Source organism: Macaca thibetana, chromosome X (assembly GCF_024542745.1).
Source record: "Macaca thibetana thibetana isolate TM-01 chromosome X, ASM2454274v1, whole genome shotgun sequence".
Lineage (NCBI taxonomy): Eukaryota > Metazoa > Chordata > Mammalia > Primates > Cercopithecidae > Macaca > Macaca thibetana.
Window position 1 is genome coordinate 53,731,499 of NC_065598.1, and position 13,537 is coordinate 53,745,035.

At 38.2% G+C, this 13,537-nt stretch overlaps 4 protein-coding genes across 43 annotated transcripts in view; 3 read left to right on the top strand and 1 right to left on the bottom strand.

Annotated features, from left to right (window-relative positions):
* The window catches only part of TSR2 (TSR2 ribosome maturation factor), a 1,158,091-nt gene that overhangs the window by 1,014,521 nt on the left and 130,033 nt on the right, over positions 1 to 13,537 (top strand). The window lies entirely within an intron of this gene.
* GNL3L (G protein nucleolar 3 like) overlaps positions 1 to 13,537 on the top strand; it is a 517,777-nt gene that overhangs the window by 247,151 nt on the left and 257,089 nt on the right. The gene's annotated exons all lie outside the window — the stretch shown is intronic.
* The window catches only part of MAGED2 (MAGE family member D2), a 645,534-nt gene that overhangs the window by 120,115 nt on the left and 511,882 nt on the right, over positions 1 to 13,537 (top strand). The gene's annotated exons all lie outside the window — the stretch shown is intronic.
* WNK3 (WNK lysine deficient protein kinase 3) overlaps positions 1 to 13,537 on the bottom strand; it is a 170,577-nt gene that overhangs the window by 111,012 nt on the left and 46,028 nt on the right. For all 6 annotated transcript variants that reach the window (XM_050776810.1, XM_050776812.1, XM_050776811.1 and 3 more), the window contains exons 3-6: positions 12,906 to 13,078; positions 10,880 to 11,100; positions 9,701 to 9,858; positions 3,547 to 3,635 (exon numbers count right to left, since the gene is read on the bottom strand). In XM_050776810.1, the coding sequence (XP_050632767.1) occupies positions 3,547 to 3,635; positions 9,701 to 9,858; positions 10,880 to 11,100; positions 12,906 to 13,078 (641 nt within the window). The remainder of the gene's footprint in view (positions 1 to 3,546; positions 3,636 to 9,700; positions 9,859 to 10,879; positions 11,101 to 12,905; positions 13,079 to 13,537) is intronic.

A 13,537-nucleotide genomic window follows, 5' to 3' on the forward strand; every position in this document is an offset into this window, starting at 1 on the left:
CTTTCTTTAACAGATCCTGTGGAAGCAAAAACAACAAAAAATCTTATATCCAACTTATTACCAGGGATGCAAAGAAATCCCAACTAACATGCATACGGAGTGACTTCAATTAAAAACGAATTATTGGCCGGGCGCGGTGGCTCACGTCTGTAATCCCAGCACTTTGGGAGGCCGAGGCGGGTGGATCATGAGGTCAGGAGTTTGAGACCATCCTGGCTAACATGGTGAAACCCCGTCTCTACTAAAATTACAAAAAATTAGCCGGGCGTGGTGGCATGCGCCTGTAGTCCCAGCTACTTGGGAAGCTGAGGCAGGAGAATGGCGTGAACCCGGGAGGCGGAGCGGAGCTTGCAGTGAGCCGAGATTGTGCCACTGCACTCCAGCCTGGGCGACAGAGCGAGACTCCGTCTCAAAAAAAAAAAAAAAACCGAATTATTAACCAGTAATACATCTAAATAACAAAGTTTAACATACACAAAATTATGCCTAGTGAGAATTGGAGAAGTAGCTTAGTACATGTTAGGCAAATTTCCCTAAGCCACTGGCTTAAGTTACTCAGACTCAAACAGTAGATTCTCAGCAAAGGGAACCAAAAACTCTTGCAGATTTATAAACTCTAAAGTACATTAAAAATTCAAACTCTTTTTACGAATGTTATAAATAGAAGTCACTGTCTCCATCAATAATCTAGTCAGTGTACTTTACAGAATGCCATGGGTGAAGCTAATGTGGTTCCGCAAAGTCCAGTGGTTTTCGTACTTAACTCTGGTTTTAGACCAGAGTATACATATAATGGATACAACCCTAGCCTAGTATTAGGGATTAACCATCTCTGAAGAGAAACAAAGGACATAGCTTCAAAAGATTTGTTTACAAGCTGGATAAGTTAATTTAGTTTTCTTTTACTAACTTTTAAAAAAGATACATAATATTTAAACTCTCTGTATTACAGGTCAGGGAGAGCTGAAACTGATATACTGCATAATGTCTACAGAGACCTCTTCCTATACTACTTAAAGAGAAAAAGTATATACACAGCATGATATCCTGTAAGTTGAGGATTTTCAACCCCCTACATTTTTAGTGACCAAGTGACAAATACTTAACTAAGACAGTGTCATAAATAGAACAAGCCATCATTCCATACAAAGTTGATTTTTTTAAAAAAAAGATAAAGCTGCTCAAATGAATTACTTTTAAGACTAACGCGAGATATGTGTGTGTGTGTGTGTGTGTGTGTGTGTGTGTGTGTGTGTTTGAGACGGAGTGCAGTCATGTGATCTTGACTCACTGCAACCTCTACTTCCCGGGTTCAAGCGATTTTCCTGCCTCAGCCTCCCAAGTAGCTGGGACTACAGATGTGTGCCACCACGCCCAGCTAATTTTTGTATTTTTTAGTAGAAACGTGGTTTCACCATGTTGGCCAGGATGGTCTCAATCTCTTGATTTTGTGATCCGCCCGCCTCAGCCTCAGGCGTGAGCCACTGTGCCCGTCCCTAAGACTAAAGTGAAATGTGTTTAAGGAGGCACAACCAAGTAAAGCCTCTGCCTCCCAATAAAAATTTTTACTGTTTTATAGTGAATTTTTACTGTAAAATTTTTATTATTTACAGTAACATTATTTTGGTTTATTAGTTTGCTTGTTTGCTTGCTTGTTTTGGGATGGCGTCTCACTCTGTTGCCCAGGCTGGAGTGCAGTCGCAACATCTCGGCTCACTGCAACCTCCACCTCCCAGGTTCAAGCAATTCTCCTGCCTCAGCCCCCAGAGTAGCTGGGATTATAGGCACCCACCACCACACCCAGCTAATTTTTGTATTTCTTGTAGAGCTGGGGTTTCATCATGTTGGCCAGGCTGGTCTCAAACTCCTGACCTCAAGTGATCTGTCCGCCTCAGCCTCCCAAAGTGCTGGTATTACAGGTGTGAGCCACCGCACCCAGCCTGTTTGTTTTTAAGACAGGGTCTTACTCTGTCATCCAGGCTAGAGTACAATCATAGTTCATTGTAGCCTCCAACTCCTGGGCTCAAGCAATCCTCCCACTTCAGCCTCCCCAGGGGCTGGGACTACAGGCGTGTGCCACTATGCCTGGCTAATTTTTTCATTTTAATATTTTGTAGAGACAAGGGTCTCATTTTGCTTCCCAGGCTGTTCTTGAACTCCTGGCCTCAAGTGATCCTCCTGCCTCAGCCTCCCAAAGCACTAGGATTACAGGGGTAAGCCACCACCCTCAGCCTATTATCCTTTTAGTCATCAAAATAATACTTGTTTTATGTAATTACTAACTTGGCTCAAGGTCACACAGGCTAAGTGTGAGTCCAGATTTGACTTTAAGTCTGATGATGAAGCCTCTGCTTTTTCCAATATACTAATATGCTATAAATCCTTTTCAATACTCCAATGCTCTTTGGTAATAGAACATATTTAAAGGCTGTACAAACAATAATCAGAATCCGAACTAAAATAGCTACTTCTATAGTGTTTTTAGCCTCATGTTTAAAAGCATGCCTAAGCTCTTATCTCAACAACAAAAAAACCAAACAAGCCAATTAAAAATGGGCAAAAGAGTTGAATAGATATTTCTGCAAAGATATACAAATGGTCAATAATCCCATGAAAATTTCTACTAAGGATATATCACCTTTACTAATAATCATCAATAACGAAGTAAAAATCAAAAGACAAACCTACCAATTTAAAGTCAGCAACTGTCCAAAGCTGAAACTAAAGGGTGGCAGGCCGGACGCAGTGGTTCACACCTGTAATGACAGCACTTTGGGAGGCTGAGACGGGTGGATCACTTGAGGCCAGGAGTTGGAGACCAGCCTGGCCAACACGGTAAAACCCCATCTCTACTAAAAATACAAAAATTAGCCAGGTGTGATGGCATGAGCCTGCAATCCCAGCTACTCAGGAGGCTGAGGCAGGAGAATCGCTAGAACCCGGGAGGCAGAGGTTGCAGTGGGTCAAGATCGTACCACTACACTTCAGCCTGGGTAACAGAGTGATACTCCGTCTCAAAATAATAATAATAATAATAAATTAAAAATAAAATAAGAAATAAAACCTAAAGGGAGGCAAAAGCTAAGAGTAATGGGAGTTGTCTATAAGGCAAATTGTGACACAAATAAATGTGGAATACAATTTCTTGAATACATATTTCTTCTATCCATATTAGCTTTATCATTACCGTGACACTAAGGATATAGAATCAAATTTTTAAAACTTTGTACACTCTCAACTGTTAGAAGCAAATTAACCCGTGGGGGCCTACTGACTGTTAAGCTGATGGCTGAAGGTGATGAAAGCTTGTCAAAGGCACACACACACACAAACACAACCCAAACGTCAGTTCAAGAAAAATTCAGCACATGATATCCAAGTCTAAAATGGTAAACAACATGCACTGACACAATTCAATCTAGAGTATGGTTTGGCTTCTACTCAAAAGTCAAACTCAGCATGACTGAAAGGTCAGAAAACGACCCAATGCAAGATAAGAGAAAAATGCATCTTTTAGTTATGTCATTTTGCTACAATTGCACCCACCTTTCAGATTTGTTTTGACGAATACATCCTTCAATGATTTCTTTGACTTCAGGATCAGTGACTTTATTGAAGCTGGCTGGTTTTATGCCCTAGGAGAAAAAAAATGGTTTCTAGTAACAAATGATGTAACTGAAAGCCCAAGTCAACATGACATTTATTAAACATTATTTTTATCACTAAACCATAGTCAAATTTTAAATGAAGTATTTGTAAATATATATGTATATATAGAGAGAGAGAGAACATAAGTTTAATAACCTTTTGGCAAGGATGTTGTCTACAAATAACAGTAAAAAAGTGTAAATAATCTAAACCTCTGACAACAGAGGCAAAGTTACACATATTATGTTATATATATACCATGTTTTTCAAATCTAGACCTGCAGGTATATATGACAATATACAGAAATTTAAAATGTTCTCAGAATAATTAATGACATGGAAATTATCATAATGTACTATTAAGTAGGGAAAAATAGGATCCCAAAATCTACATATAGTATAATCCCAATTAACAAAATATAATAAACAAGTTTATTATTATTATTTTTTTGAGATGGAGTCTCACTGTGTCACCCAGGATGGAGTGCAGCAGCGCGATCTTGGCTCACTGCAACTTCCCACCTCCCTGGTTCAAGCAATTCCCCTGTCTCAGCCTCCTGAGTAGCTGGGATTATAGGCGCACACAACCACGCCCGGCTAATTTTTCTGTATTTTTAGTAGAGATGGGGTTTCACCATGTTGGCCTGACTGGTCTTGAACTCCCGATGTCAGGCAATCCGCCTGCCTCAGCCTCCCAAAGTGCTGGGATTACAGGCGTAAGCCACCGCGCCCAGCCATAAACAAGTATTTTTTTGAAATCAGAAAATAATTAATGCTAGTTTTAAAAACTTTTGAAAATTCAAAATAAAGGCTTCTCTACATTCCAATTCTCTGTCTATATATATATATATATAATTGTTTGTTTGTTTTGTTTTTGAGACATATATTTTGTTTTGTTTTTGAGACAGAGTCTCACTCTGTCACCCAGGCTAGAGTGCAGTGGTACGATCTCAGCTCACTGCAACCACTGCCTCCTGGGTTCAAGCGATTCTCATGTTTCAGCCTCCCAAGTAGCTGGGATTACAGGCATGCGCCTCCATACCTGGCTAGTTTTTTTTTTTTTTAATAAAGATGTGGTTTTGCCATGCTGGCCAGGCTGGTCTCAAACTCCTGACCTCAGGTGATCCGCCCACCTCGGCCTTCCAAGGTACTGGGATTACAGGTGTGGGCCACTGTGCCCAGCCTACCTTGGCTTTTAATGTAATCTAATTGCAAATTTTTATAATTTAGTTTTATTTTCAATGGCTATGTTTAACAATTGGATTGCAGAATTTCTGAAAATGTAATAGCATTTGTGAGCTGGTATGAGCCAGCTCATGCACATCCTACCCTATGGACCTTGTTTGGATCCTGATTTGAACAAACCAACTGTAAAAAGGCATCATTTAGACAATTTTGAAAATTTGAGTATGGACTGGGTTTCAGATATTTGATATTAAGGAATTATTCATGAGTATTTTAGGGGGGACGATTACATGATTTTTTTTTTTTGGAGACAGAGTTTGCTGTCACCCAGGCTTGAGTATAGTGGCACGATCTCGGCTCACTATAGCCTTGACTTCCTGGGCTCAGGCAATCCTCTCACCTCAGCCACCTTAGTAGCTGGGACCACAGGTACACACCACCACACCCAGCTATTTTTTTTTTTTTTTTGTATTTTTGTGTAGAGATGGGGTTTCACCATGTTGCCCAGACTGGTCTTGAACTACTGGGCTCAAGCAATCTGCCCACCTGGGGCTCCCAAAGTACTAGGATTACAGGCATGAGCCACCATGCCTGAGCTACATGATTTTTTTTTTTTTTTTTAAAGGTTCTTATCTGTTAGAGATGTAAACTGGAAAATTCATGGGTGAAATGACATGATGCCTGAGATTTGCTTTAAAATATTCCAGGATACAATATGTATGGGGGCAGATAGCTGAAACAAGGTTGACAAAATGTTTGTTGTTGAAACTGGTGATGGTTACACGGGGCTTCATTATGCTATTCTACTTTCAAGTATGTTTGAAAATTTCTATAAGAGCTCAGAAAAAGAGATAAGGCTAGAATGTGTTTTTAGTTTTGGCCCATATTTTGGAAGGCCATAAATAGAAAAGAATTTTGTGTTAAGATTTTCTAAGTTACAGCTCCTGAACTGTTTTTACGTAGGAGCAGAGAAAGGCAATAATTTACCCAGAGCTGAGAAATGAATATACCAGTGGGAAGGTCAAAGAGGGCTTTTTCCATAGGTAGAATAACAGGTCAATTTTTTTTAATTTTTAAAATTTATTTATTTTTTAAAATTTATTTTTATTTTTAATTTTTTATTGTACTTTGAGTTGCTGTTTTAATACATCTATTTTTTGAATAGTGACTTTATTATTTTATATTAAAGTCATTAAAAATGCCATATCACAATTCAGATTTCCATCTGTCTTAAGCTTCTACATTTTAGGAACTAAATTAACTCCTAATTTCATCAGATTTATCTACCATGTAATATTGGGCTTTCTGATTCTGTGTCCTTTGAGGTAGCATGACAGGCATAGAAGTATATGTTAGATTGCCTCATTCCATAACAATTATTCTTTCCATTGTATCTTTCTGCTTCCAGCTTAATTTGGAATTTTCTATTAAATGACTCCAATGATCTTACTTGGGTTATTTTTTAAATCTAAAATGCTTAAATAAAAGATAATAGAATATAAAATAAGCAGATTCAGAAAGCCAATATGTTGGCTTTTTATAATATGTTTATTATGAAAACATTTTGAATTGTCTGGACTTCATTTATTTGTTATTGAATTCCTAGAACCTGATAATTAGCTTGAGGTACGTGCTCTCAGTATTTTATTATTGCTTAAGGATAAAAACAATACAGATTAATATATAGGTATATATGTTCATATATATACATATATACACATACATACACATATGTATCTACTGATTGCTCCTTGCTTCTAGCCATTCTAGAAGACTGAAATATATTGAATTGGGCTGGGTGCAGTGGCTCATGCCTATAATCCTAGCATTTTGGGAAGCTGAGGCAGGAGGACTGTTTGAGCCCAGGAATTCAAGACCAGACTGCGCAATACAGCAAGATCTTGTCTCTACAAAAAAAAAAAAAAAAAAAAAAAAAATTAGCCGAGTTTGGTGGCACGTGCCTGTAGTCCCAGCTACTCTGGAGGCTGAGGTGGGAAGATCACTTGAGCCTGGGAGGTTGAGGCTGCAGTGAGCTGTGATCATGCCACTGCACTTCAGCCTGGGTGACAGAGTGAGACCCTGTCTTTAAAAAAAAAAAAAAAGAAAGCAAAAAAAAGCCAAAGTAATAAAAACTGAAAACATCACTCCCTAACTATTTTACTACAGTTTACTATTATTTATGCGTTTGCGGTTATTTAGTTACTCTATCTGCATGGTAGAAATAAACATACAATGAGTGCAACAGTGCATCTCTTCCCAACTCTTCATTCAGTGAGGTCACACTGGTAACTTGAAATCAGCCATGGTGGGAGTACTTATACCACAAAAATCAGCAAATACTAGAAGTCAGCATTCTTTCTTTCTTCAGAGAATCAGGTGTTAAACATTTACCAGCTCACCACTACTCTTAATTAAGTCTCTTGTATTCTATAAAAGCCTCCCTTCCTGTTTCTTTTATAAAATGTATTTGTTGGAGAAACTAGGTCATTTGTCCTATAGAATGTCCCACATTCTGGATTATAGCCTTATTTCTTATTGTCTCCTTACACAAACTTCTAGAGTCAGACAGACTTGGGGTCAAAACCCACCATTATCAGTAGCTGCGGGAAGTTGGGCAAGGTACAACCTCTGATTCTCAGTTTCATCATCTGTAAACTGAGGATTGCACCTATCTCGTAGGGGATAAAGACTAAAGTATGTGGTGGCCAGGTGCAGTGGCTCACGCCTGTGATCCCAGAACTTTGGAGGCCAAGGTAGGCGGATCACGAGGTCAGGAGTTCAAGACCATCCTGGTCAACATGGTGAAACACTGTCTCTACTAAAGATACAAAAAATTAGCCAGGCGTGGTGGTGCGTGCCTGTAATCCCAGCTACTTGGGAGGCTGAGGCAGGAGAATCACTTGAACCCAGGAGATGGAGGATGCAGTGAGCCAAGATCGTGCCATTGCACTCCAGCCTAGGTGACAGGGTGAGATTCGGTCTCAAAAAATAAATAAATAAAGTATGTGGTAAACCACATGCATTAAAAAACAGTATCTCCTCACATCTGTTAGAATGACTATTATCAAAAAGATGAAAGATAAGTGTTGGCGAGGATGCAGAGAAAAAGGAACGCTTGTACGTTGTTGATGGGAATATAAATGGTACAGCTGTTACGGAAAATGGTATGGAATTTCCTCAAGAAAACTAAAAATAGAACCACCATAGCAATTCTACTTCTTGGTAGATACCCAAAGGAATTGAAATTAGTATGTCAAACAGATACATGCACGCCTATGTTCATTGCATCACTATACACAATAGCCAAGATATGGATGACCTAAATGTTCATCAGTGAATGAATAAAGAAAATATGGTATATATACACAATGGAATACGATTCAGCCTTAAAAAAGAAGAAAATTCTATCATTTGTGACAATGTGGATGAACCTAGAAGACATTATGTTAAGTGAAATAAAGCAGCACAGAAAGACAAATACAACATGATCTAATTTGCACATGGAACCTAAAAAAGATGAACTCATAGAAGAGTAGAATGATGGTTACCAGAGACTGGGAGTTGTGGGGGAGGAAATGGGGAGCTATCGGTCAAAAGGTGTAAGTTGCAGTTAGGAGGAGTAAGTTTTGAGATCTACTGTACAGCAGGGTAACTACAGTTGATAATAATAACAATATACTGTAAATTTCAAAATAACTTAGTAAATTTCAAATGTCTTACCACATAAAATAATAAGTGGGGTGACAGATATGTTAATTAGCCTGATTTAATCATTCCACATTTGTGTGTGTGTGTCTGTGTATCTCAAAACATCACATGGTACCCCTTAAATGTGTACAATAACAATTTGTCAACTAAAAATGATATTAATTTTGGCTGGGCACAGTGGCTCACACCTGTAATCCCAGCACTTTGGGAGGCTGAGGTGGGTAGTGGATCACAAGGTCAAGAGATAAAGACTATGCTGGCCAACATGGTGAAACCCTGTCTCAACTAAAAACACAAAATTAGCTGGGCATGGTGGTGCACGCCTGTAGTCCCAGCTACTTGGGAGGCTGAGGCAGGAGAATTGCTTGAACCGGGGAGGTGGAGGTTGCAGTGAGCCGAGATCCCGCCACTGCACTCCAGCCTGGTGACAGACTGTGTCTCCAAAAAAAAAAAAAAAAAAAAAAAAAGATATTAATTTTAAAAGAATTTTAAAAACTGGTACCTACTAATGTTAAGCTACCTAAAACAATCTTTCACAGCCCGTCTTGAGCTGCCCAACTGGATATGAAGTAGTCCTCTTTTGAATAAGCATAACACTTTGCTTCTACCTTCCTTATGTCCCTTACTATACTCTCATCCTCTTATTTTATAGTCATTTGGGAATTTATATTATTCCCTTATTTAAAATGTAAGCTCTTTGAGGGTAGCAAACACTTCTTACTCATCTTTGCATTCCTTACAATTTCTAACACAAAAATTTACTCATAGCAGGACTCAAATACTGTATCTATTGAACTATATTTTGAATGCCCTTTCATAAAAGGGCTTTTAGACCTAGAAGAAACTATGTAGTCAGTTTCTATTATTCAGCTTTGAAAAATCAGATCCATCTAACAGATAACTAAAAATTCCTTATGAACAAATATATATAGATGATATACCTGTACGTTTTCCCAAAGACACTAATACAAAGCATTTTATATGACTCCAATGAAGCATAGTCATATGGTATAAATCTAAGGCTTGTTGCATTACAATTGTTAATTTTAATACTGTTACCTAGAGCTAAACCAAAATTAGTTTTGAGTAAGTCAAACTTAACTAATTTCAACATGAAATGTGGCAACAGATAAAGTAAAAAGAAAAAAGTTATACCTACACTAGTTACTTTCCGGTATATTTGAGCTGCATTCTGACACTCAGAATAAGGATACTCCGACGTGGCCATTTCCAGCATACACATTCCAAAAGCATAAACATCTACAGATTCATCATAGTGTTCTTCATACATCTCTGGAGCCATAAACTCAGGAGTTCCTACAAAATAACACCACCACCACATTTTTTATGAAAGAGAAAAAAGTATCCACCAAGATCACATCCCCTTTCCCATAAGGATTATCTGTGTTAATTTCTACTCCCCCAAAGCAAATTTCTTTTCTTTTTTTTTTTTTGAGATGGAGTCTTGCTCTGTTGCCCAGGCTGGAGTACAGTGGTGCGATCTCAGCTCACTGCAACCTTTGCCTCCTGGGTTCAAGCAATTCTCCTGCCTTAGCCTCCCAGGTAGCTGGGATTGCAAGCGCCTGCCACCACGCCTGGCTAATTTTTGTATTTTTAGTAGAGACGGGGTTTCACCATGTTGGCCAGGCTGGTCTCGAACTCCTGACCTCGTTATCCACCCGCCTCAGGCTCCCAAAGTGCTGGGATTACAGGCGTGAGCCGCCGTGTCTGGCCGCAAATTTTTAAGTATACAATTTGTTGAATATTTGCTATATCTACATAAAGCACTGAAATAATGTATTTAATTTTCCATACTGATAGAGTATAATTTGTAATGCTCAAGATTAGGTAATGATTAATAAAATGTTTTTATTTCTATCCTTTTTACTTAAATTTTTCTGAATTAACTCAGTAAATTCTCTTACTTACGTCCTTAGAACCTTTCAATAATCCTAAATATAAATATAATCCCACAAAAAATACATTAGGATGTCTCTGAAATAAGCCAATATATAATAGGTATTTCAAAGCAAATTCAGTCTAAGCCCAGTGTTGGCAAACTTTTCTGTTAAGGGCCAGATAGTAAACTGTTTAGGCTTTGCAGTTTGTATGGTCTCTGTCACACAACTACTCAACTCTGTCACTTATAGGTGCAAAAGCAGCCCTAGACAATCTGTAAATGAGTGAGTGTGGCTGTGTTCTAATAAAATTTGATTTACAAAAACAGGCAGTGAGCCACATTCACCCCACTGGCCATAGCTGGCTGATCCCTTTTCTAGACCTATACAATTGAAAAATCTCTCTTTACCCAACCAGTAAACTTTAAAACATTAATCACCAATGACACTCTTAGCAAATGAGGTGCGCATTAAGGTGGCTAATCCTAGATCACCAATCTTCACAGATCCAGTGGGTCCCGTGATGAAAATATTGTCACACTTCAGATCCCGGTGAATAATAGGAGGAGTCCTAGTGTGCAAGAACTGCAACCCCTTTAAAATTTGCCTGCACCAGCTCCTTAAGACCTTTGGTTTCATGACTTTAAATCGTTTTAAGTACCTATACAAAGAAACAAAAGACCATGTGTAAACAAACATATCCAGCTTATTATATGAACACTATTAAGGTAAGTTACATAAGCAAACAACTTATGCACTATGATTCCCATCACTGAGTTGTTTTCTATTGTCTGTTATGGCAAAAAAAAAAGGTTTTTTTAATCTAATACTTCATTCTTAGATAAGACATCCTACCAAGCATAGCCTTTTTTTTTTTTTTTTTAAGATGAAGTCTCACTCTATCTCCCAGGCTGGAGGGCAGTGGTGCAATCTCAGCGCACTGCAGCCTGCGCCCCCCAGGTTCATGTGATTCTCATGCCTCAGCCTCCCAAGTAACTGGGACTACAGGCGTGCACCACCATGCTGAGCTCATTTTTGTATTTTAGCATAGACAGGGTTTCACCATGTGGGCCAGGCTGGTCTTGAACTCCTCACCTCAGGTGATCTGCCTGTCTCGGCCTCCCAAAGTGCTAGGATTACAGGCATCAGCCACCACGCCTAGCCAAGTGTAGCATTTTTACTTCAAACTAAGAATCATTCCACAGTGGCCTTTTGTAGAATGGCAGCACAATTTTAAAAAGAAAGTCCTTCTCTACTACCTAATAACTGCTTATATAAAGTCACTAGAGGGTTAAACTATGTAAAATTTTAGTATATACACAAATGTTAGGAAACAAAAAGTTTACACCATATTTAATACTTGCAAGTGATTAAACCACATTTAATATTTACAAGTCATTATTCACCAAATGAATAATTATGGTTAGAAATAAAAGACCATAATAGTCTATAATACTATAATATTATACTATACAATACTATATATTATACTATATATTATAATACTATAATAATATACTATAATACTATAATACCATAATAGTATCGCTCACTAGATATTTGAACTTGACGAAGCCCTTTCAACCTTCCACTATCTTCTACAAAATAAAATTATGGCCGGGCATGGTGCCTCACCTATAACCCTAGCACTTTGGGAGGCTGAGGTAGGCAGATTGCTTTAGCCCAGGAATTCGAGACCACCCTGGGCAACATGGCGAAATTCCATCTCTACAAAAATTATTTTTAAAAATTAGCCAGGCAAGTTGCCGCATGCTTGTGGTTCCAGCTACTCAGGAGGCTGAGATGGGAGGGTCACTTGAGCCCAAGGAGGTCGAAGCTGCAGTTAGCCATGATCATGCCACTGCACCACTCCAGTCTGGGTGACAGAATGAGACCCTGTCCCAAGAAATAATAAAATAAAATAAAATAAAATAATATTTTCTACAATGATTTTTAATTCTAAAATTCTATAATATCCCACAAATATTAACTTCTCAGTACTGTATGTTTTAACAAACTTCATTAACATCTCAATTTTTTAACCTAACTTAAAACAGTCACTAGATTTGAATCTACAAATTCTCTTTTTTTTTTTGAGACAGGATCTGGTTTTGTCAACCAGGCTGGAATACAGTGGCACGATCATGGCTCACTGCAACCTCCACCTCCCAGGCTCAAGCCATCCTCCAACCTCAGCCTCCTGAGTAGCTGGGACTACAGGTGTGTGCTGCCACATCTGGCTAATTTTTTTATTTTTTTGGTAGAGACAAGGTTTCACCATGTTGCCCAGGCTAGTCTTGAGATTCACCCTCCTCAGTCTCCCAAAGTGCTGGGATTACAGGTATAGCCACTGCGCCTGGCCAGATTCTAAAAATTCTTTGAGTAGTTTTATTTTATAAAAAGTGTTATGACTCCTAAAAATTATTTCCAAATAAAACTACATTGGCACTATCAGGGTCAACTTACGTCTTTAAGGTTCCAGATGTCATTAGTTCAGTCACTAATACAATACATTTCTTTCCTTTTAATATAGATTCCCAGGAATCATAAAATCGAACTATATTGGGGTGCTGGAGACCCTTCAGCATCTCTGCTTCTTCCTTGAATCTTTGCTGCTCAGCTTTGGTTAACTTTCGGTCCTGAAAAGGAATAACAAGTTCCAAAATAAAGTCATGAAAATTCTCATGCACATTTCTAATACCACTCAACTGAATGCTTTATTGCATTTATGCATGTATGTGTATATTTATTTATTTTTGCCTGTCAATGCTTTTCTCAAGACTTGTATCATCACAGATATCCTTTATTAGTTACTTTGACTCCTCCAACATGGCAATGCAGCTACTGTTATATTTCATAAGTACATTATAAACCCACCTGGGTAATAAATCAGTATCTTGAAAAATAGTATCTCAAAATGCATTGAGAAAAAGCAATAAAGCAGACAGGAAAGTTTCCCTAAGAAATCCCTGAGTTTCCATATCTAAAACATCTGTAATGTCAGAACAGGAACAACCAAAATGTTAAACATCTAGACATTTAATCTAATTAAATTTCTGAATTGCCAAAATAAAAGTGCTCTAGGTTTCCATAGAGAA